The 23281-nt window shown below is 44.0% G+C and overlaps 1 protein-coding gene across 7 annotated transcripts in view; it reads left to right on the forward strand.

The window, feature by feature from the left end:
- The window catches only part of ARHGEF6 (Rac/Cdc42 guanine nucleotide exchange factor 6), a 115547-nt gene that overhangs the window by 8236 nt on the left and 84030 nt on the right, over nucleotides 1-23281 (forward strand). For 4 of the 7 annotated variants that reach the window (XM_043460155.1, XM_043460156.1, XM_043460154.1 and 1 more), the window contains exon 3: nucleotides 22851-22935. In XM_043460155.1, coding sequence (XP_043316090.1) covers nucleotides 22851-22935 — 85 coding nt within the window. Of the gene's footprint in view, nucleotides 1-2325; nucleotides 2494-2596; nucleotides 2660-3733; nucleotides 3783-22850; nucleotides 22936-23281 lie in introns of those variants that run through there. The other 3 variants (XM_043460157.1, XM_043460159.1, XM_043460158.1) reach the window with 3 other exon arrangements.

The raw sequence follows: 23281 nt of genomic DNA on the forward strand, positions 1-23281 counted from the left end.
ATTAGAGTCGTATCATCTACATATCTGAGGTTGTTGATATTTCTCCCGGCAATCTTGATTCCAGCTTGTGCTTCATCTAGCCTGGCATTTCACATGATATAATCTGCATATAAGTTAAAAAAGCAGGGTGACAATATATAGCATATATAGCATTGTCACACCCCTTTCCCAATTTGGAACCAGTCCATTATTCCATGTAATGTTCTAACTGTTGCTTCTTGACCTGCATACAGATTTCTGAGGAGGCAGGTAAGGTGGTCTGGTATTTCTATCTCTTTAAGAATTTTCCACAGTTTGCTGTGATCCACACAGTCAAAGACTTTAGCGTAGTCAATGAAACAGAAGTACATGTTTTCCTGGAATTCCCTTGCTTTTTCTAGATTATTCTTTCCCCCACTGAATTGATTAATGTAGCTGAGTGGTAAGTTTTCAAATCAGAAAGCATGAGTTCTTCAACTTTGTTCTTCATTTTCAAAATAATTTTGGCTATTCTGGATCTCTTGTGTGCGCATATGGATCAGGATCAGCCTGTACATTTCTGCAAAAAGGCCAACTGGAATTTTTAATAAGGATTGTATTCAGTCTGTATATTGCTTTGGGGAATATTGCCATCTGAACAACATTAAGTCTTCTGATCCATAAACACAGGATGTCTTTCCATTGATTTAGGTCTTTAAAATTTCATTCAACAATGTTTTGTAATTTTCAGTGTACACGCCTTGTACCTCCTTGATTCAATTTATTCCAAAGTATTTTATTTCTTTTGATACTATTGCAAATGGAATTGTTTCCTTAATTTCACATTTGGGTTGTTTATTGCATAGAAATACAATTGACCTTTCACCATTAAGCATAATGGTAGTTGTGGGTTTTCATAGATGCTCTTTATCAGGTTAAAGGAATTCTATTCCATTCCTAGTTTTTTGAGTGTTTTTTATGATGAAAGTGTGCCAGATTGTTTCAAATGCTTTTTTTTTTTATCTGTTAAGATGACCATTGATTTTCTCCTTTATTATACTGCAATGTTTATTACATTATTAATTTTCATATGTTAAATCAATCTTGTATTCTTGGGATAAATGCCAGAGGGTCACATTTTATATGCACATAGAGATTTGTGTACATCTGTGATTATTCTTGAAGCATCTTTCTTCATAGAAATGGAACAACTGTGTTAAAATTTGATACTCTCAAATTCCCCTACAAACATGCTGTATGAAGTTCTAATCCTACCAATAGTGTAGAAAGTGCCTTCTTCCTCATGTCTCTGATGACCCTGGATATTATTTATCATTAATGTTGGCTAAAATGTTGGGTGCAAATGGTATTTCACTTATTGCTGTAATATGAATTTCATGACTCCATGTGCATTTGGACATCTCTCATGCCTTTATTGTTTATTTGTATTTCCATTTCTGTGAACCAAATGTATATTTCTTATTTATTTACAGAATGGAGAAGGCAGGGAGGGACACTCAGGCCTCAAGAGAATATCTTCCAGAACATATGGAAAAATCCTCATGTCTATGTAGAGTGTCACTAATGTGACCAATAAGTCCCTTGACAGCACTATCCTAGCAATGGTCTTTGTTCTCCCTTTGAACTTGCTGGGAGTCAGGGACAGATACAGTTCTTGTGATCATTTGGGACTGGCCTGGGTGGTACCTCTCTGACTATGCGGTCCTGGCTAAGCCCCAGGAAGGACTGGTCTGTCCCAGCTCTAGTCCTCTGGTTTTTCTTTCAGCCAGGCTTCCCCCAGCCTCATCCCCAGTAGGCACTTCTTTTTCACCTGCCATTTTTATGACCAACCCATTGCCAGGGATACTCTACATCTCCTATTCTGCTCCTGGGCCAACCCTACTTTGTAGAAAGCTGTTTTGTTTATGAAGGATTTCATTGAACGTATATGAAGCTCAGTGAGGGCTTCTTTCACTCTCTTTCTCCCTCCTTCTCTCTCTCACCAGCTGGTATCAGTATGGCTTTTTCTTTGCCCCCATCCGTTCACTGCCTCCTGTCTCCCTGAGTCACTCCATCTGCCTTGTCACTGGAACAGCATGGGTGCCCTCCCCAAAGTGGGGCCGGTGGGATGGACGATTTGCCATTTCCCAGGGGCTGCTCGACAGGGAAGCAGTTCTGGAAGGAAGGCAGCTCTACTAATGATCATGAGTCAAGGGCTAAATCTCCCATAATCGATCTGGGCTCTAGGAGAGCAAAGCCTCCCTGGAGCAGTGAGGCAGAAGGCCCGGCAACTAAGCAGTAGCTGCAGTGGGTATCAGGCCCTGAAACGCGACGTTCTCTCCGAGAACTCAGAGTCCCCTTCTCTCGGCCTCGGTTGACTCATCTGTAAAAATGAAGAGACTGGAGTAAGGATTGGTAATGTCTCACTGTTGGACACTGTTTTTAACTGGCCCGTTTCCATCAGTTTCCGCTGGGGAAAGCTTTGTATATTTAGCCGCTCAATTTGAGCTAGTGGGAAGACTAAAGAGGATTTTGGTAAGTTTTTGGTCTTTTTTTTTTTTTTTCTTTCTCCTTTTTCTGTCGAGCCAGTCTGACACTCCTACTGAAATTTCCGTGAGTTACATCAAATGACACCCATGAGTCTGGCCATCCCAATCTACCGATTCCATTTCTTTTCGGTAAAAACTGGACTTCAAGTAAGGTCGGAAATATTTGCCTTCTCTCACGAACCTTTTCATTCTCCCTCGAAGAGACTATTTGGTGTGGGGCCTGTTATCCGAGAAGTCCGGGAAGGGCATCCAGGACAGTTCGGGGAAGGGAGGGGTGCGGAGGGCCGCTGGAGAGCGCTTCCTCTCTGGGGTGGCTCAGCGGCTCACCACAGGGTTTGGGGGCTCCAGGCCGCGTCCGGGGCTGGAGGAGGAAGCGGGCCGCCGGGCAGGGCTGCTCAGTGAGGCCGGGATTCCCGCCCGAGGCTCTCGCAGAGGCCCGCGGCAGGCCAGGCGGCGGCAGCCCCGGGCTCGGGGTTGAACCCGGCGGCAGCAGCATGCGCAGTGTGGCCGCCGCCGCCGCCGCTCCGTGGCTTCTGCTGCCGCCACGGCTACCGGGCGGCGGCGGCGGCTGCTTTGCCCTGCGCCGCTGTCACTTCCAGTTCCTACTTCGGCGATCCAGGTCCGGGTCACTGCTTCCCCGCCGCTGGCCCGGTCCCTCCAGGCCGCTCTCCCTCCCGGGCTCTGGCTCCCGGCTGGAGGGGGCCGGCGAGGTACTGAGAGCCGGGTGCGGAGCGGCCGCAAAGGCGGGTTCCCAGGGCAGCCGCTGCCCGCCCGTCGCCGCCCCGCGCGCCCTCGGCCGGCTCGCCGCCCGCGCACCCAGCAGGGCGCGCCTCCCGCACCCCGCTTTCGGCCCCGCGCTCACAGCCGCTCTGGAAACAAGAACTTGAGGGCCAGCATCTGGCTTCCCGTTAGGTTAAAAGGGGGGGGCATTAAAAAACAAACAAAAAACCCCCCTGGTCTGGAGAGGTTGCGGGCGCTGCTCAGAGTTTGGAGACGGGCGCCCCCTCCTCGTCCGCGTCCAGGAGCAAAGTTGCAGTCGCCCCTCCCCGCCCCGGCGAGCCGAGCCCAGCTCTCCAGTTTCGCCCTGGTGGCGGCCGCGCTCAGGGCAGAGTCCCAGCTCCGGCCGAGTGGAACCGTTCCCGCAGCCTTGGCACCGGCTCGGCCGCCCGCTCGCCGGCCCGGTGACTCGGGAGGGCGAGCGGCTTCCCGGAGGCGGCGGCGGCGCGGAGAGAGCGAGCGAAAAACTGGAGGACCAGCGGGCAGCCGCCGAGCCAGGTGACCTGCCCGGGCGAAGGGTCAGGGGAAGGGGAGCGCGCGAGGGCCTGGGGTGGGGCCGAAGGACCCTCGTTGGCGAGGAGCCGCCCTTGCTCCCCGGGCCGTGGCCGCGGGGTTCGTCCTCCGCTAGGGCCTCGCGGGGCTCTGAGCTCCTGGGTGCCGGGAGCGGGGGCGGGGGCCGAGGGCGCAGAGCGGGGACGCACCAAACTTAGGGGCGAGTTGTCCGGCTCTGGCCGCGAGGTTTGCATCCGACCGGATTCCTTCTTTTCCCTGAAACCAGGGCAGGAGTCAACAGTACTATTTTTCTTTTATACTAATTGACATTCGCCCCCCCCCCCCAATCCCCGGCATCCGTACATTTGGGGATATTTTAGGCGTTGAGTACACAGGTCTGTCGCAGGAATGGTTTGTGGATGGGGAAAGTCCTGTATCTACAAGGTGTTCCAACGTGCCTGTGGTTAATTTCGAGTTTTCATTTTCCAGTCATTTAGGAACCCAACAGGTATTTGAGCGATTTCGTTTCTCAGCTCTAGAGTGGAGAGCCCTTAAGTTATCTCTGTCTCTTTGAAAATCTTATAGTTTTATTTTTGGTTTGTTATTGTTTTTGGATACAGGGGTGACTCACATGATTTTTTTTTTGTCTCTCCTTAATGTGTAATGGGAGAAAAAATAGAGTCCTAAGGGAATATATTTTTCTATGCAGCTATGTACCTTTTGTCAAGAAAAGCTTCACATAAACCAGAAACCATTATAGGAGAGGAGACAATTTTAAAAGCAAGATTCTGAGATCCAGACTGTTTTTCTAACTTGTATTTGCCTGGGAACCCCACGATTTGTCCTTGAACTTCCTATCTTAATTTTGACATTGACCATGGTAAGAAGAGCTCCGATGACATCATTTGCTCCAGCCACAGTTCTGGTGTTCCGTGACTGAGAGCTCCTGTCTCCAAAACGTGAAGCCTGGGCCTGCCCTTGTAGTTCAGCTGAGGCATTTCCAAGGATTTCTCTTAAGCAAAGTATTATGCTACATGCCAGGCAGTGCTGCAGTCTCTTCTTACATAAGCGAGCTTCAGGCTGGTGGAGTCTCTGGGTGTGCTTGGAGCAGTTAAGATCAGAGAGTTCTCAGTCTTGGGGAGGGAGGGTGGTGGTTGGTGACTGGAGTTTGGAACAAAGTAAATTTCCAGCCTAGAAATCTCATCTTGCCTTCCTTTGCTGCTTCAGGTTTTGGAAAGCATTCTATTTATCTTATCTAAAACTCACTGTGCCCTTGTAAAGGATGTAGGAGAGATGGCATTGGTTTCATTGGCCAGAAAAACAGAAAAGTTTAGTGAACCAAAGTCACACAGCCGGCGGGTGGTGTCATCAAAACTCTCACCTGAAACTTCTGCTCTCAGCCCATGATTCTGCTTTGTTTTTAGGACAACATGTCATTTGATACAAAAGTATCTCATCTGGTACATATCGTGGATGGTAGGTCTTCCAAGCTACTATTTCTTTCTGTTCTTTCTTGCTAGCTCATAGGACTGGTGCGGTTACTAGGGGTGAGGTCAGGGACAAAGCTTTCCACAGGGGGGTCTGTGGTTGGTGTTGATCTATGGTCTGCCTCCTCTCCAGTCATCTTTGGGGGTAGCAGTGTTGAACAGAGTGAGCCCCCAGAGCCCAGAAATGTCTGACATTCATCTGACGTCACTAGCCCAAGTATAATATTACTTCAGTCTTTACAAAGAAACTCATTCAGGAGGAGAAACTGGAGAGTGTGAGTTTTGTTCGTCTGCAGCGATCTGCTCATCACTGGGCTGAGACTTAGGAACTTAGACTTGAAGGAGGGAGAGGAGTTGGGTACCTACCGTTTCTCAAGCACCTACTGTGTTCTAGGCTGCGTGCTAGGTGCTCTTAGTATTTTCTTTCATTTCATCCTGACAACAATCCTAGGAGGGAGAGGATATTGTACCCATTATATACTGGTGGAAACTGAGGTTTGGCAATGATCCAGACAAATGCCACATACTGCCAGTGCAAAACAGAGCCAGAATGTAATCACTGATGTTCCTTACTTCAGAACTTGTTCCCTTTGCAATGTGCCAGGTTGTTAACCCAACGGAGCTATTGAGAATATGGCAACACCTAGCCTTGGTTTTCACACATAGCTGTACATCAGAGCCACTTGGGGTGTTTTTTAAAAAATACAAATATTGGGATCTACCCACACTGGACTTTTGGGTTAATTGGTCTACAGTGAGATCCAGGCCTTCCTCACTATTTCTTCTTCTTTTTGTTTAATGTTAAGTAAATTTTATATTGACGTACAGCATGAATTCAGGAAACTGCACAAGTCTTGAGTAAAAAGTTTGCTGGATCCTTACAAACTGAACACATCTGGGACTGGTGGTTCAGTGCTTAAAAATCCGTCTGCCAAGTGCAGAGGACACAGATTCGATCCCTGGTCTGAGAAGATTCCACACGCCGCAGGGCAACTAAGCCCCTGTGCCGCAGCTACTGAGCCCAGGCGCCCTAGAGTCTGTGCTTCGTTGTTCTTTCTTTTTTATTGCTAGTGGTATTCCATTGTGTAGATGTCCCCTATTTTCTTTATCCATTCACCTGTTGATGGACATCTGAGTTGTTTCCAGTTTGGGGTTGCTATGAACAATGCTACTATGAATATCCCTGTGTGTGTCTTCTGGTACACATTTCTGCTGGGTTTATACATAGGAATGGAACTGCTGGGTATGTGCATGTTTGGCCTGAGTAAGTGCTGCCCCCCAATTTTCCGAAGTGGTCTTGTTATTATTTGGTTTTGAAAGCTTCCCAAGTGATTCTAATGTGTAGCCAGAGTCGAGAACTATTTCCCTGGTTTATTTAGAGTTCAGCCGTCCAGCAACCCCTAGAGTCTGCCACCAAGCTGAGAACCTCATCAGCCTTGGATCGTCTAGAAAATCTCTGCTGAACTGGGCAGCTAGCATCCATTTCCCCATAATCCTTTCCATTCTCAGCATGGTAATCTGTGATCACATTTCTCTCTTTACTAGTCTTGGGGCTTCTCAAAGGCAGGAACTAGAGGTTGATCATCCTTATAATGCCAGCAGTCATGACAGAACATGGCACATGGCAGGTGCTCAGTAAATATTTATTAAATGAATGATTGCTAGAATGACTGAGTGGTCAGGCAAGGTCTGGGCTGCAAAAGAGATGCCCGCTCTTTGTCCTTGGACATGTGCACTTCATTCCTAGGAGTCTGCCTTAAGCCCTCACTCAGAACCTAATTGCTTTTATTTATCGAAGCCTGTTGGAATTATGGGTAATTCTGGTTGCTCATCCCCAAACTGATTAGAAAATTAGATCAGATGAGATAAGGTATGTGGAAGCACTTTGTAAACTGGAAAACAGCATCTAAATGGAAAGTTGTGATAAAGGGAAAATAGAGGTTGCTCCAGATTAGACTTGCTGGTGATGGTAGAAAGTCTATATCTATGTGAAACATGGAAGCAATGAAATCAGCAGGAGACAAAAAGTATAAAAAAGCAGACTGCCAAACATAACCATCCGGGCATTTTTGGTATGGGGTCAGGTAACCCAACACATGCTGTGTGGTCTAGTGGCCAGAATTTCTAACTTTCTCCGCCTTGGTCTGGGTCTGATTTCTGCTCAGGGAGCCTTTGTTCTTGAGCAGTCGTGTCATAGTGCAATGGCTAAGAGCTTGAGTTTTGGACTTGAACTGACCTGAGGTAGCCACTTGTGAATTATATGCTAATTTCTTTCATGGTGAAAAGTGTTAGTTGCTCAGTTGTGTCCAACTCTTTATGACCCCACGGACTGTAACCTGCCAGGCTCCTCTGTCCATGGGATTCTCCAGGCAAGAATACTGGAGTGGGTTGACATGCCCTTCTCCAGGGGATCTTCCCAACCCAGGGATTGAACCCAGGTCTCCTGCATTACAGGCAGATTCTTTACCAACTGAGTCACCAGGGAAGCCCTTTCTTCATGGTAATGTTAGGTAGTATTAGGTATATATTACGTTCTTATTATTAGATATATGCTACCTCTTAGCATTAAATGAGAGAAGTAAAGCACTTAGCTTAGTGCCTGGCACTGAGTAAATTCTCACTAACATCTAATTATTTCCTAATTTAGCTGTATTTTAGTTTTTTGGCTGCACTGGGTCTTCGTTGCAGCATGGGCCATGTGGGATCTTAGTTCCCTGACTAGGGATTGAACCCACATCCCCTGCATTGGAAGGTGGATTCTTAACCACTGACCCATCAAAGCAGTCCCTGGAATTTTAATATATCCTAGTAGACTAGTGTTCACAAATGATCACATTGCATTATCCAAAAAAGGTTCACTTTTTTTCTTGTTGACAGGTTAGGCAAACTCTATTTAAGAAGGGAACCGTGATTTATAGAAAGATTTGCTTTAGAAATTTTAACATTTAAAAAAAACCTTGGGACTTCCCTGGTGGTCCAGAGGTTAAGAATCCACCTTGCAATGCAGGGGACCTGGGTTTAATCCCTGGTCCAGGAAGATCCCATATACTGCAGAGCAACTAAGTCCGCAGGCCTCAACAACTAGACCCTGTGCTCCACAAGAGTAGCCACCGCAATGAGGCCCCCAGTTACTGCAACTAGAGAGTAGCCCCCGACTGCCACAACTAGCAATGAAGACCCAGTGCAGCGAAATAAATAATAAAAGAAAATAAAAGCCCTTGGAGACAGGAAAGGGTAAACTGTGGCCTCTGGGGAATGATGGCTTCACCTGGGGTTCTGAGGTTTTACACTCGTTCCAGTGAGAATTTAGACGAGGATGAAATGTAAACCAGGAAAAAGAAAATCCAGCCATCTTGTTTCACAGTTCTATGCTTTATTTGGCAGAGATTGCTTGTTTTTGGGAAAACGTTGTTAGAAAATAAAGTTGAAGGTTAAAATTGCCACATATTTTCTAATACTTAACATCTTTCTTCCAAAGACAAATCAAAGTTGACCATTTCTGGGAATTTTCGGTGAAGAGTGGTGGTGGGCTTGACCTCTGTTCTCCTGGTGAACAGCAGAACTCCATCCTGCCAACATTATTAACCTCTTTCACTCACTAATTGAAGTGGGTTTTTTTTTCTTTTTCCGAACTTGGAATTCTTAGTGTCTCGCATCATAGAAAATAATTTGACTTTAGAGGGTGTTGAAATGTGTTGAAAATTATTTGTAGGTCATATTTACTGTGTTTACATATTTTATTTGAAAGATTGCATAAAGCCAGTTTAAATTTTGGTGATGTTATAGCCCAGTAATAGCCATGGGACAGAAACTGGAAGCTGTAACTCTAATTTCTGGTAATATATGTGTAATCTTAAGAGTTTCATCAACTGGTTATAAAAGTTCCTGTTAAGTCTCCAGCCTAATGTCTTGCTGTTGTTTTTAAGTGCTTAGTGTGGCTGATTTTTAAGTTTTGAGAAGAAATTTGTATATGGTTTTCTTTATAACAACTCAGGACGCGAAATATGTTTGGGGATCCAGTTCTAAAGAGGAACTGGAGAAGACAAAGCGACTGAGTTCTTCTGAGACTATGAATTATTCAGTTGTTAACCACAGTAACTTCTTTAGCTACCATTTTGTGTGCTAATAATAGAAACGGTTTGGACGGATTCCTCTTGGAATTGAAAAATCAGGAAAGCTTTTCACTCTTTTCTAGTCTATGCATAAACTAGGAGAATGTTTAAAAGGATATTTTCAGTTTCTCATGTTTACCTGGATAGAATAGTAGGTGTGTCTTTTAAAACAAAGGTATTGATATTCGTTTTATAATTACTATAGCTTGAAATTTAAAAATCCACCCCAGAGCAGTTTGCTTTTTGTTTTAGTTGAATTAAACAATTCAACAAATGGTTTTTTGTTTTTGGTGATGACTGACAAAAGCTTTCCCCTTTGCTCCCAGGAAATAAGGAATAGACCTGTTGAATTGAGCACAGTTGAGGGGGGAAAATAAAAATCAATTGCCTCTCTACAAAAAACAAAAACAAACAAAAACCCCCATGGTATGTAATACTTATAAAGGAAACATATAGTTTCTGAATTGAATTGAGTGTGTGCTGATAATACCAAAAGGAAGGCATTTTGTTGGAATTAAATCTAACTCAACTCTAATTTGGTTTTAATGTTGATTCGAATCCAGGCTGTTTCTGGGGGCAACAGAGCACAATACAGGCCTTTATTAAGACCACACAATCTTGGCCAGTTCTCCCCTGCTCCAGCCCCTTTCTAATTTGGTCATATGCTATCATTGAGGCGACCCCCCCGAGGATCAGTCTGAGAGGTGAGGACGTTGCCAACACAGCATAAGGTAGGCAGAGCCGTTGGTGATGACCCTGGGGTTAGCACCAAAGGGAAGTACAAGGTCTGGCCAATTGCTTAGGGCCTTTGCTTACCTTTGTTTTTAGAGGAGGTGTATGTCCACTCAGCCCAGAAGGCTGCTCCTTATCTACATTTCAACATTGACCTTGCCACTTCTTCCATTGTCATCTGGAAGAAGGACTTACAACACCAGACATCTGTCTAATTAGCTCCCAGCTTTGTCAGACCCTGGCAAACTGGACCCTACCACACAGAGGGTTGTGTGGCTTCAGATGACGTCTAGTCACGTGTAATTTTTATTTGACTTCTTGGCAGAAGATTTACCTTCCTAATTAAGTTCTGCTTAGAGAAATAGAGTAAAATCCCAGCTTTATACTTTCTTAGGGACTTGAATATTATTACAGAGATCAGACATGTCAACTGAGGGATTGAATAGGGCAATGGGGAAGAGAAGGAATTAAATTAAGGTGAGATGAAGCGCAGCAGTTTGCAAAGCAGAGAGTGAAAGTGTTATAAGGACTTGCTTGTCTCACCCTAGACAAAACATGCAGGTTTCCCTACCCTTTGGAAGCGCGGGCATTACTTTAAGAGGCATCTTTAAGGGGTCAAGCTGTGAACAGCTTTTATGAAGAGCTGGCCCTGTGAAGCAGTTCCTCAACACTGAGGAACATTCTGTCTTGTATTAATAACTTGTCTGTTCTTCATGGCTAGGTTTCCAGCAAACTGGGGCTACTTACCAATGATTTCTGAGAACTGTATGCAAACCAAGAGAATTCGGTATTTTACTAACCAAAGAAATTTAACCACTTCTTTGGAGAAATGTGTGTTGTGATAGTGTAAATCAGCATTTTTACTGTGAAATAACCCGCTTGCATTCTTTGAAGATAGGCTGGTATTTGGGAAAGGATTGGGGGAAATCTTGATTGGGGGTTAAAAAATCACCTTCAAGGAAAGAGAACAGAATGAAAAATAATGTTTGACGGTGTATACTTGTAGGGACTTTTTTATTTGATAGATTTTATGTAGCATCCGTTTTATTTCTTATCTTAAAATAAATTTATGCATTAGTGCCTGGCATATGCCAGGTGTTCAGTAAATATTTGTTGAATGGGTAATGAGTGGATGAATTGTTAAGAATTAATTTTAGATAGCTTGAATATATAACAGCCTATATGTAGATTATCAAGAGCTGACTTTATTTATTGAAGTGACTCTTTAGTGGATGAAAATAAGGCTAACAGGAAAACTGGGTCTCTCCTAGTCAGAATTACTCAGTTTCTTTACATCAAGATGGAGCACCTGTTTCATGTTTTTAAAAGTTAAAAAAAGACAAAAAAAAAAAAGAGAGAAAAATGTGAGAGATTAAGTCACACAGTGTCATATGGAAGACTTTCTCTGCCTTTCCCGTCCTCAGGTCACTTCTTATTCCTTGTGTTACCCAAACTCTGTCAATTTCACTACAGTTTCAAGTGTGCGATTTGCACATCCAGGACTCTAACTTTGATTCTCCTAAGTGGTCCCAGGCAGTAACTGCACTTCCTTTGGGTGAGGTAAATGCTTTATCAGCATTCTTTTCTTCTCTCAATCATATTCTTCAAAAACAAACATCTGTCTTCCCATGTGATGGAAAATATATGAGCCCTGATTTAGCAAGTTCTATGAGAAAAAAAATTACCTCTCCCTGTCTTTCCTTCTGGAGAAGGTAGGCCCAAAGGATAGGTGTTTCTGGTGGAAGAAATAGCCACTTAAATTTTAGGTTGAAAGGAAAGAGGAATAGTCAGCAAATGTTTGTGGATCGTCTGTGTGGCAAGTGCTGAGCATTGTGGGAAAAGGCAGCATGTGTACGGGAAATAGTCATGGAGTCTCGCAGTGGATGTCTGGCTAGGTGGCCATGCTGCCAGAGTCTAAAGCATAATACAGAGTGGAAAGAGAAGCGCATTGTGTACTGAGGTAGAATGTTGGAGGAAGACCCTATGGAGGAGAGTGATGGAGGATGGGCCCTGAAGACCCGCTACAATTCAGATGATTGAGGGACCTTGTTCATAAAGAGAAGGGTGCCTAGCAGAGAGCGGCACAGTGAAGGAAGCAAAGGATTCTGGGGCATACATAGAGGTGATGGTAAGAAATGATGCACTTGCTAGTGGTGAGACCAGCTTGAGAAGCACTTTGAATGCTGGCTTGAAGAGTGTGGACTTGATCTTGTAGGCAGTCATAGGCAAGGTTACTGTAGGCTGAAAGACGTGACTTTTAACAGAAAGCACTGTTCATGCTGGCTTGGATGTCTGAGCTCTTGAATGCCCACCTTCCTGTGTTTGGATGGTTTCCTAGGCACAGATCTTGTTTGGGGTCAGATGGAGGAAAATTAATTTATTCATTAATTGGTTGATTGGTGTCTGTTAGGCATCGATGGGCATCTCTGAAAAGGGCATGATTTTGAAGAAGTGACTCACATAGAGAAGTAAGCAAAGTATGCCAAAAGTCTTTGCCAAATGAATTGTTGAAGGTGATCTCAAAAGAAAGAAAGAAAGTGGGAGAAACTTTGGCACAACATCCTTCCCACCCAGATTAGCTGGTGTGAGAGGGACTTCAGGCGTGTGATTTGTAGTCTTGCCAATTGCCTGTCACCGCTTCTTCCTTCTCATGGGTTACTTTGCCGTATTTTGTCATGTCCCACTGTGCCCTGCTGGGACTTGGAGTCTGTTTTAAAGCAAGGGATGAACAGGTTAATGTGGCTCGTAGTGGCTGTCTTTTAAGCTGTTTTACAATAGACCGTTAAAAAAAAAAGATAACCCAGCCAGCCAAACAGTAACATCTCACAGTTCTTTCCAGCATCCCTTCTCTATAGTGCCCACATCATGGTGCTTTGGGAGGAGATTTGTACCACCTGAGACAAGCCAGAAATTGCATGGGCACATGAGTCACTGAAATCCATCACTGTGGAGCTTGAAGCATCTTTAGTCACCTCAGAGTCACTGGGCTTCAGTTTGGGGACAAGCACAGGTGTGTGTTATTTTAGATAACAGATGTTTCCTGAAAAGTCATATGGAAATGGATTCTTTTTCTTTGCTAGTCATATTTCTTTTTGTCTTTACTTGTGATCTTGACAATGCCTTTTCCTCAATTATAATTAATCACCAATTGGTGCAAGCTTCTAAACTGTAATTCATCAAACAGTTATTGAACACCTACTATGTGACACTCTTCTAGACACTGAAGATCCAGAGATGAAAAAAATTTTTTAATACTATTGCAGTATAGTTGATTTACAATGTTATGTTACTTTCTGCTGTATAGCAAAGTGATTCAGTTATACATTTTTTATATTCTTTTCCTTTATGGTTTGTCTCAGGATATCAAATATACTTTCTTGTGCTATACAGTAGGACCTAGTTGTTTATCCATTCTATAAGTAATAATTTGCATCTGCTAATCCCAAACTCCCAGTCCATCCCTCCTCCACACCCAGATATGAAAATGTTTTAAAAAACTGGCTTCATGGGGCTTATTTCAGTTTCTCTGATAGTCCACCCTACCAATTCACCAATGAATTGTGGTTTATTGAGTGTCTCATATGTATTGAATGCTGGACCAGGGCTGGGGGACACTGTGCTGCAAAGAGTTGGCTTTCCAATGGCAAAGCCAGGGCTAATCTTAAACCCTGCAGAATAAGTAGAGAGTATTACAGTGGAGTTGATTGAGAGCTTATGGGTGTGCCATCTATGCAGACAGCAAGAAGAAAGAGAGGCATGAGGGTGGAGGACTTTAAGGAAGGCAATGGGTGAGACTGCCGGAGGGGGGACTCGTGTATTCATTGCCCACCTCCCTCCCTCAGCTTTGTGCTCATAAAGGCTGTATATTGTCACCCTGCTTATTTAACTTATATGCAGAGTACATCATGCAAAATGCTGGACTGGATGAAGCACAAGCTGGAATCAAGATTGCAGGGAGAAATATCAATAACCTCAGATATGCAGATGACACCACCCTTGTGGCAGAAAGTGAAGAGGAAATAAAGAGGCTCTTGATGAAAGTGAAAGAGGAGAGTGAAAAAGCTGGCTTAAAACCCAATATTCAAAAAACTAAGATCATGGCATATAGACGGGGAAACAATGGAAACAGTGACAGGCTTTCTTGGGCTCCAAAATCACTGCAGATGGTGACTGCAGCCATGAAATTAAAAGACCCTTGCTCCTTGGAAGAAAGCTATGACCAACCTAGACAGCATATTAAAAAGCAGAGATATTACTTTGCTGACAAATGTCCATCTAGTCAAAGCTACGGTTTTTCCAGTAGTCATGTATGGATGTGAGAGTTGGACCATAAAGAAGGCTGAGTGCCAAAGAACTGATACTTTCAAACTGTGGTGTTGAAGAAGACTCCTGAGAATCCCTTGGACTGCAAGGAGATCCAACCAGTCAATTCTAAAGGAAATCAGTCCTGAATATTCATTGGAAGGACTGATGCTGAAGCTGAAGCTCCAATACTTTGGCCACCTGATGCGAAGAACTGACTCATTTGAAAAGACCCTGATGCTGGGCAAGATTGAAGGCAGGAGGAGAAGGGGATGACAGAGGACCTGGTTTTTTATCCATTCTATAAGTAATTGTTTGCATCTGCTAATCCCAAACTCTCAGTTCATCCCTCCCCGACACCCAGACATGAAGATGTTTTAAAAGACTGGCTTCATGGGACTTATTTAAGTTTCTGTGATAGTCCACCTTACCAGTTCACCAGTGAGTGATGATTAATTGATATAAGCTTGGCGTGCTGTAGTCCATGGGGTTGCAAAGAGTTGGATGCAACTGAACGACTGAGCAACAACATGTAACACTAGTCTCTCCTGTGCATGGAATTTGTCACGAAGCAGTTGCTTCTACTTAGGTTTTCAGGCTCTGAGCCTAAATCATAGAAAGCAGGGGCTTCGGGAACCCTGTATTCACAGAAGAGTCCCCTCCTTCACTGCCTGGACAATTAAACCAGCCGGAGCTCTCGGCTCTTAGATTTCTCATGGTCTTTATACCTATGGCTGGATTCATCATGGGGAGTTCTAAAAAAAATAGTACCTGGAATGTCTAGGGTAATTTTTTATCTTTTTAATTCATCCTTTACATGAAAGGACAAGGAAGAAGTATAAAGGATGAAGATGTTGATTTGGGACCCCATGTTCAGGCATTCTTCAGTATAAAAATGGATTTTCCAAAAGTTTGTTTTTAAGTTATTGTAAGGAGCACACAACACATTTTCCCATAGAAATATGGTGCTACACGGTGGCTGTTTTCTGGCCAGCCCACAGCGGCTTGTTTAATAACTAATGTGACTGAATTACAGATGTCACAGAGACTAAATGGCGGGGATGACACTGTATCTCTGGGAAAATATGCTCCTTGTTCCAATCGGCAAGACTAAGAAACAAGTTGCCTTCTCGGAAGGGGTGGGGACTTGGGGCTCCGGGAGGACACCCCAGCTCTGGTGCGCAGATGCTCCAGCAGCTGGGGCATCTTGTGTCTGTCCGCCCCACCCCTCAAAACTGGCAGCTTGTGTGAGTCTAGTGACAGGGGCACAGGAGGAAGGTGGGGGGCGGGAGGTGGGCCACAGCGGCCATCTGGCTGGGCGGCAGCTGGTTCTAGGTCGCCGGCTTCCCTCCTTGGCTTGGCAAGTGCTATTGACAAGAGAGATTTCGTCTTTTCCTTTCCTTCACATCTACTCTCCTTTTGGTGAGATTATCCAAAGCCAGTTGTCCTCTCTGTTTCTCCTTTTAATCTTGGCACTGTTTCCACCAGGATGCCCATTATCATTCCTCATTCCTTTGCCTCTTTCCTGAACACTTGCTACTCAACTGAAGATAAATTTCTGTTGTGGAGAAAGTGCTTTTTGCCGTAAACATGTGCTAACAAGGAAGAATGGAGATCATAAAGTTGGATGCATTGATGTCAGTGATGCTGAGGAAGCCATCTGGAAGTGGATTTGGGGATTTCGAGATGAGGCGTGAGCAGTAACAATTACGCTCAGACCTTTGCTCGTTGTACAGGAGCTCTATGAAGCTGGGCTTCCTGGCTCTGGATATCATGAGGTCCAAGTCATCAAGAAGCCCATATTAGTTATCTAAAGTAGCTTTGTATAAATCTACAGAAACAAAAGGACATAGATGGTCAAAGCCATCCCCAATTGCAACGCGAGTCCCATGAGGCACTGGCAGCAAGATAGAGACAGAATTTATAAATAAGCCAATTAAAAATGACATTTTGAAAAAAAAATCAGCTGTAAACAGGTAATAATTATGTTAGGCTGTGATACCCCAGACTCCCTTTGCTCTGATTCTGTATTATCCAACAAATTTCTGATTGTCATTTGGCTTACCATGTAGATTTGTCTGTTGGGAGAGAGTGATCTAGACCATAAAATGGAAGGATCCAATCCTCTTAATGGTTCATTTTTTAAAAAAATTAGTACATTGGCTTTTCGCTTTATGTATTAGCCTTTTGTGAACATGGTTAATGTGAGTCTATTTTCAAGAGCCTTGAGAATTGAAGACCAGATTCTGGACCTTGGGGACCCAGCCAAGATGCTGCCTTTGGGAGCCTCTGTTCAGAGGATGAATCAGCAGGCCTTTTACTGCACTCCTTTGGTCAAAGACATCTCTCACCGTCCAGATGGGAAACAGAGACACAAAGAAAGTAGTGTTGCTTTCCTTGAGTCCTCACAACTGCCCCGCAGTGACAAATCTTGGATTAGAGTCAAGGTTTCCTGACCCTCACATTGGTGCTTTTTTCAGTACACCAATGTTATTGCAGCTACGTGCATAAGTCAGACCTTGTTCTCTAAATGGCTGAAGTGTAGAGAAAGGAAGGAAATAAGGGAGAGAAGTAGTGAGCAGGCTTTGTACCATATCAAATTGGAAGAGTTATCATTTAAAACCAAGCAGAGTATAAATGCTAACTCCTGTATCTAGTAAGTGGAATAACAGTATCGAAGTGAGTCCAGTTTTCTGAGATGAGAGGATTATTTGTTGCTGACTTGGTGACTGCTTTTAGGAGGAGCTGGGTGGAAGCATCCCAGGTCATGTTTACTGAGCTAGGAGCACTGCCACCCAGTGAAATATGACTAAGCAGCTCAGATTTGCTTGCTCTGTCGCACAACGTAATGACATTTCCTCCAAAGTTCAGGGGTTAACAGAGGCAGTGTGCTCAGCTGTGAGGATTAGAGAATGTGATTCAAGATGGTCTAAGTTAATTTAAGATCTTATTCAATAAGAACAAAAAGAACAAGGAAGAGATGGAATGTTCCTAAAATATTTGAAAAAAGTATTTTTTTTTAAATGGGCCTGAAACATAAGCTATATCCATGTGGTCTCACTGAATCACTTGCTTTGCAGTTGATTAGGCTTTAATAGTTGAGTGATGGAGTCTATTGTGATCCCCTCAAACCCTGAATTAGCTTTAAATGAAATGCCCTGAGTGGTACTGAAGCCACATGACATTAGAGGCATCACCGAGTTCTGAACTGGTTTGTGGTATGGCTTCTTGTCTTAACGAGGATGTGGCTGGGGCTATGACTGGTTAACGCAGATGCTTAGAGCATGATGCTGAGGAATGGTTTCACTTGGTCCTGTAACCATGGGCCGGATCCTCCACCCCCCACCCCGTCAGCCAACACTTAATGTATATGGACGATGGAACCAGACGACCAAACAGGAGTAACTTAGTGCAGCCCTGAACCCCTTCTTGGCAAACACGACGAGGTGCCTGCCGGGTCAGGGCTGCCCCCTGAAATGAGAAAGACAGCACAGGAGTTAGGCAAACCCCTGCAGAGACAGTCTTCTCATACAGGTGAGTTTCTCTTTGTCACAATTAGTTGAACTGAGTTGTCTTAGAGGTTGTAACCAACTTGCTGCAGGTGGTAGAGGTACTCCTTGTACTGACAGCAGCAAGGGATTTCTTTTCATGTACAAACTCACAGATTTCGTTCTCATCTTTTTAATGTCAGAAAAACATGGTGGCTCAGATGCTAAGGAGGCTATCTGCGATGCAGGAAACCTGGGTTCAATCCCTGGGTCAGGAAGATCCCCTGGAGAAAGGAATGGCAACCCACTCCAGTATTCTTGCCTGGAGAATCCCATGGACAGAGGAGCCTGATGGGCTACAGTCCATGGGGTCGCAAAGAGTTGGGGCATGACTGAGCAACTAACATACACACAGTAAAACTTCAAGTATGCATACAGGGCTAAAATGCTCCTCAGAGCCCTTTCGTGTATATTTTTATTGATTCCATCACATTCTTGCTTTGTGACTTAACTACTTACTTTGAGTCACCATTTACTTATCTCTAAAATGGGAAAAATAACTGTACCCAGATTACAGGCTTGCTGGGAGAATCGAGGGCAATGAATGGATGGTGTCAGCCCATAGCACATATCAAGGGCTCAGTAAATCAGGAAATTGTAGCAGTAAGATTACCAAATGGTTGGGGGAGTGTCTTCTCCTGCACTTCCTTACTTTTGTCAGTTTAGGGAGGATGTCATAAAATAGCATACATGTTGAAACTGAAAACTCCTCCAAAAAGGATCTATTTGTAAAGCCATATAAATATTAACTTCTGTGCAGCTTATACTGGCAGATCCCCAATGGTTCAGAATTAACACCTGGTGTTTAGTGGATGGAAAATAGGTTTTGCTGCCATTGTGGGTATCCAAAATGGAAAAATGTGGGGAAACATTTAAAAATGAAAGGCCTTGTCTGATTTCAGCTGCTGATGTAGGATTAGACCTTAGGCTGGCTCTATGTAAATACTTAAAATCTTTAATGGACTTTACTCCCTGTCTCTCCATTGCTTACCCAGTGTAGAGTAAATGTTTTTTTGTTGTTGTTATTCTTGAACCTTGCCTCATTCCATGGCAGGCCTGGGACCTTGAAACCATTGAGCTGTAGTCTAAGAAGGAATCTTTTCTTTCCTGTCTGCCTCACAGTAGTGGTAAATGGAGGGAGGGAATCCTGCTGTTCATCCAACCTTCACAGATCCAACTGGAACTAAGCAGCTAATTTCTGCACCAAAATAAGTATCAAGAAAGTTCATCTAGGGACTTCCTTGGTGGTCCAGTGGTTAAGACTCCATGCTTCCAGTGCAGGGAACACAGGTTCAATCCCTGGTCGGGGAACTAAGATCCCGCATGCTGCATCGTGTGGACCAAAAAAAGAATTAAAAAAAAAATAAAGTTCAGCTAATCTGAAGCTCAGTTTCATACCAGAGATACCAAACAGGTGCATGAAGCTTGCATAGAGAAGCCAGAGATGCGTGTCATCCCGCCATTGTATTGGGAAATCGCATATAGCATCTGAGCACAAATTTGCATTACCTTTTCACCATCCCAGTGCTTTGCAGATAGAAAAGGGGAATTGGTTCTCCATTTTGTACATGTAAATGATTGGGATTAATCCTAGGCAAGTGACTTGTATTGGAATCTACTTACCTCATTCCCTCTCCATGGTGGGGGAGTCTCCCTTGCTTTTTCCCAGCTAGGTGCCAGTGCCCTTGGTTTTTCTCTACATCATCATCTCTAAACTTGGTCTCACACACCTCTCATTTCCACTAAGGTGTAAAAGACTGATGGCAACTGAAAGTATTGCACTTTCTGTAGACAGTATTTCCATTTTAGTAGGTGACCAATCTCAAGAGCAAGGAAGAAGGTCTGGGACAGAATGTTCCGTATTATTCCATGTGAGGCTCGTGAGGGTGCGGTGCAGTGGAGGGTGACATGGTTCTGTCTAACTTTCCATTGGCTCAGAAATCATAACCCTCAGACTTTGCCTTCTCTACTAGTCCCAAGAGGCCCCTTCCAACTTCTTCCTATGTAGTTCCGAGTGCTTCAGAACAGCATCTGTGGGTAAATTCTAGTGTATTGAGGTTTTCTAAAAAAGGGAACTGTGTATAGTGCAGGCAACTTCCCTCAAGCAGATGCAGTGCCTCTTGCTGATGCATGTTTCATTTTCTGATCAGTGTCTTTATTCTCAAATTCAGCCAAGTACCAACACAAATGGGCTTCCCTGGTGGCTCAGTGGTAAAGACTCCGCCTGCCAATGCAGGAGATGTGGATTCGATCCCTGGGTCGGAAAGATCCCTGGAGAAGGAAATGCCAACCCACTCCAGTATTCTTGCCTGGAAAATCCCATGGACAGAGGAGCCTGGCAGGCTGCAGTTCATGGGGTTGCAAAGAGTTGGACATGACTGAGCAACTAAACAACGACTAATACAAGTGAATATTGCCAGTGTGGTCGCCTGTAGGAGGTCAATTAACCTGAATAAGGAGCAACCTCAAAAGAAAGGTGGATGTTTTTTTTTAATAACAGTTCTCGGCCTTTTTCTTCTAATATTTACATCCGTTTATTATTTTAGACACTACTAATCTCCACCACATCTACCCAATACACACATCCACATGCATACACATGCTTACACTCCCACTAGGAGTTTTTTGCTTTGTTACCATTTTGGCATACATGTTATTAACACTTTCCCATTGATATCACTTCTAAGGGAGATGCAGTAAGTCTGGAATCCCATGGGTTACTTGATAGTCTCTCTAGGGTCTGCTGCATCTTGTTCACTCAGATCTTGGCAAACTAAAACAGAATGCCTATCCATTTATTCCTGGAAACCTTTGCATTTTAGATTGTAGCATTCAGGAACATATTTGGATTGTAGTGTCCTTTAACTCTTTAGTAATATTGACATCTCCCCTTTGCTAGAAGTATATTAGGATCTCATTTTTAGATGTGATTGGGCTCGTCAGTCATTTTAAGTTTGAATGCAAAACGTTCATTGATTAAATAGACTTGTGAGTCTCAGAAGAGGCCCACATTTGCATATATTGTTTACACTGACGGCCTCCCTCCCAAATGTGGGAAAAAAATGGATACTATATATTTTCACTCAAGAAACAGATTTTAGGTCTTAAAGAATATGTACACAAAGAAGATAAAATTGGATCTTGACATAGCTCCCAGAAAACATGCAGATTAGAAATGGAACAAATGTCTCTACCTGATGGGAAGACAGATCCTTCAGAATCTTAGGCTCATTACCAACCATGCCCCACACGAAAAGGTACATTTTATTCCCATCACCACACTGGGGGAAAAAAGGATGCAAACTTCTTGACATCCTGGAACCAAATGTTTTAAGAAGGTGTATTTCCATCCAGAAAGTGGGCATCTGGTTAAGCATTGGAGGGTGGTGCTAGTAGTAAAGAATCTACCTGCCAATGCAGGAGATGTGGGTTCGATCCCTGGGTCAGGAAGATCCCTGGAGAAGGAAATGGCAACCCACTCCAGTATTTTTGCCTTGGAAATGGACAGAGGAGTGTGGTGGGCCACAGTCCATTGGGTAGCAAGAGTCAGATACAACTGAGCACAGCATGGCACCGCACAATAGATATGTATATATAGATCTGGGAATCCAGGTGGCTCAGTGGTAAAGAATCTGCCTGCCAATGAAGGAGATGTGGGTTTGATCCCTGGGTTGGGAAGATCCCCTGGAGAAAGAAATGGCAACCCACTCCGGTATTCTTGCTTGGGATATCCCATGCACAGAGGAACCTGGCAGGCTACAGTCCATGGGGTCACAAGGGTCGGATAAGACTCAGCCACTAAAACACATATAGATCTGTATCATTGACTGGCAGATTAGTAGGTTGAGCCTGTCCTTGAGCAGACTTCTAGTTTCAAATACACATTTATGAAACTAGAAGACATCTCCATACACTTTAATACATTGAATGCATTTGAAATTTTATTCTTAAATTTGTGAAATTATTTTTTACTAAAATATAGTTGATCTACAATGTTTCAGATGTACAGCAAAGTGATTCACTTATACATCTATAGATCTATTCCTTTTCAGATTCACTTCCATGATAGGTTATTACAAGATATTGAATACACTTTTAAATGAACAGTTGTCTTTAAAACAGTAACTGCTTGGTATCTTCCCTAGGGACAGTGGGATATCAGAATGATGGTTGCAACTGGCCAAGTGAAATATTGTATTTCTTCAGTGTTTTGCTGCCAGCAGTTGAGCAATACCAGGAAGGCCAGAGGTCATATCCGGAAAAGTTATCTAAGGCCAGGAAGAACCTAGAGGCTCAGACTGGCCAAGGGTCAGATCCATGAAGATGAGCTGAGAGGGGCAAGGTCAAGCGGCAGAAACTGGGCACTGAGGCTGGGAGCAAGAGGCAGGCCTAGGCAGGAAGTTTGGGCAGTGTGAAGTTGGGACCCAGTGGGTGGCCGCAGTGAGGAGGGGCAGAAGAGAGGAAGGCACTGCTGACAGTGCCTGGCTGAGAACAGTGAATAAACTGTAATGAGGAAAGGGTGTCACAAAGGCTCCCCCTCCTTCGGTAGGTGATGGGCACTGACTGTAACCCAGCACAGGGTTTCCGGTAACTGGGCCGAGAGTATTGATGGGTTCAGGTCAGAAGAGCAGGTCTGTGCATTTCCTGGTGGGCCCTGCACTCGGCGTAGTTCTCATTTCCCATTACTGCTTCTCTCTGACTCACTGATGGCTGCCACATGTCATTAGGCGGCTTTGCTGCCGCTTTCATTTTTTCCCAAAGGTATACAGAGGTTTGGGTCTTGGCTTTTACATTATTTTCCCCTGAGAGCTGGAGGAAGTGGCCTTCTGATAGTTTGGTTTGTTGAGTTGAATACTTACAGTGTCTTAACAGTTTCAATTTCCTTTCTCATAGATATTTGATCCTGATGACCTTTATGCAGGGGTCAATTTCTCCAAGGTTCTGAACACTCTTTTAGCTGTCAACAAAGCAACAGAAGGTAAGTGGGGCTTGAGATGGGTGGGGGGTTCTGGGTAACATGTTTGGGTTCACGTGTCTCTGATTCCTCTAGGATCCGACTATGGCCACAACTGTGCCCTTGGGACAGATTTCTCTCTTCCCCTTAAAAGAACCCCATGGGTGCCAGATGCTTTAATTCGTCATACTTTAGGATTTCAACATAACTATTACAGATGTTTTTCTAATGCCCTTAATATAATAAGAATCAAGAAGCAATTTCATTCAAAGCTATCAAATAGGCCCCTGAGTATAACAAGGCAGAAAATTAAAAGGAAAAAGATCAGTTCCTTTTTTCATAAAGTTTACAAAATGCAGCCGTTACTTCC

The sequence above is a fragment of the Cervus canadensis genome, chromosome X (assembly GCF_019320065.1).
Source record: "Cervus canadensis isolate Bull #8, Minnesota chromosome X, ASM1932006v1, whole genome shotgun sequence".
Lineage (NCBI taxonomy): Eukaryota > Metazoa > Chordata > Mammalia > Artiodactyla > Cervidae > Cervus > Cervus canadensis.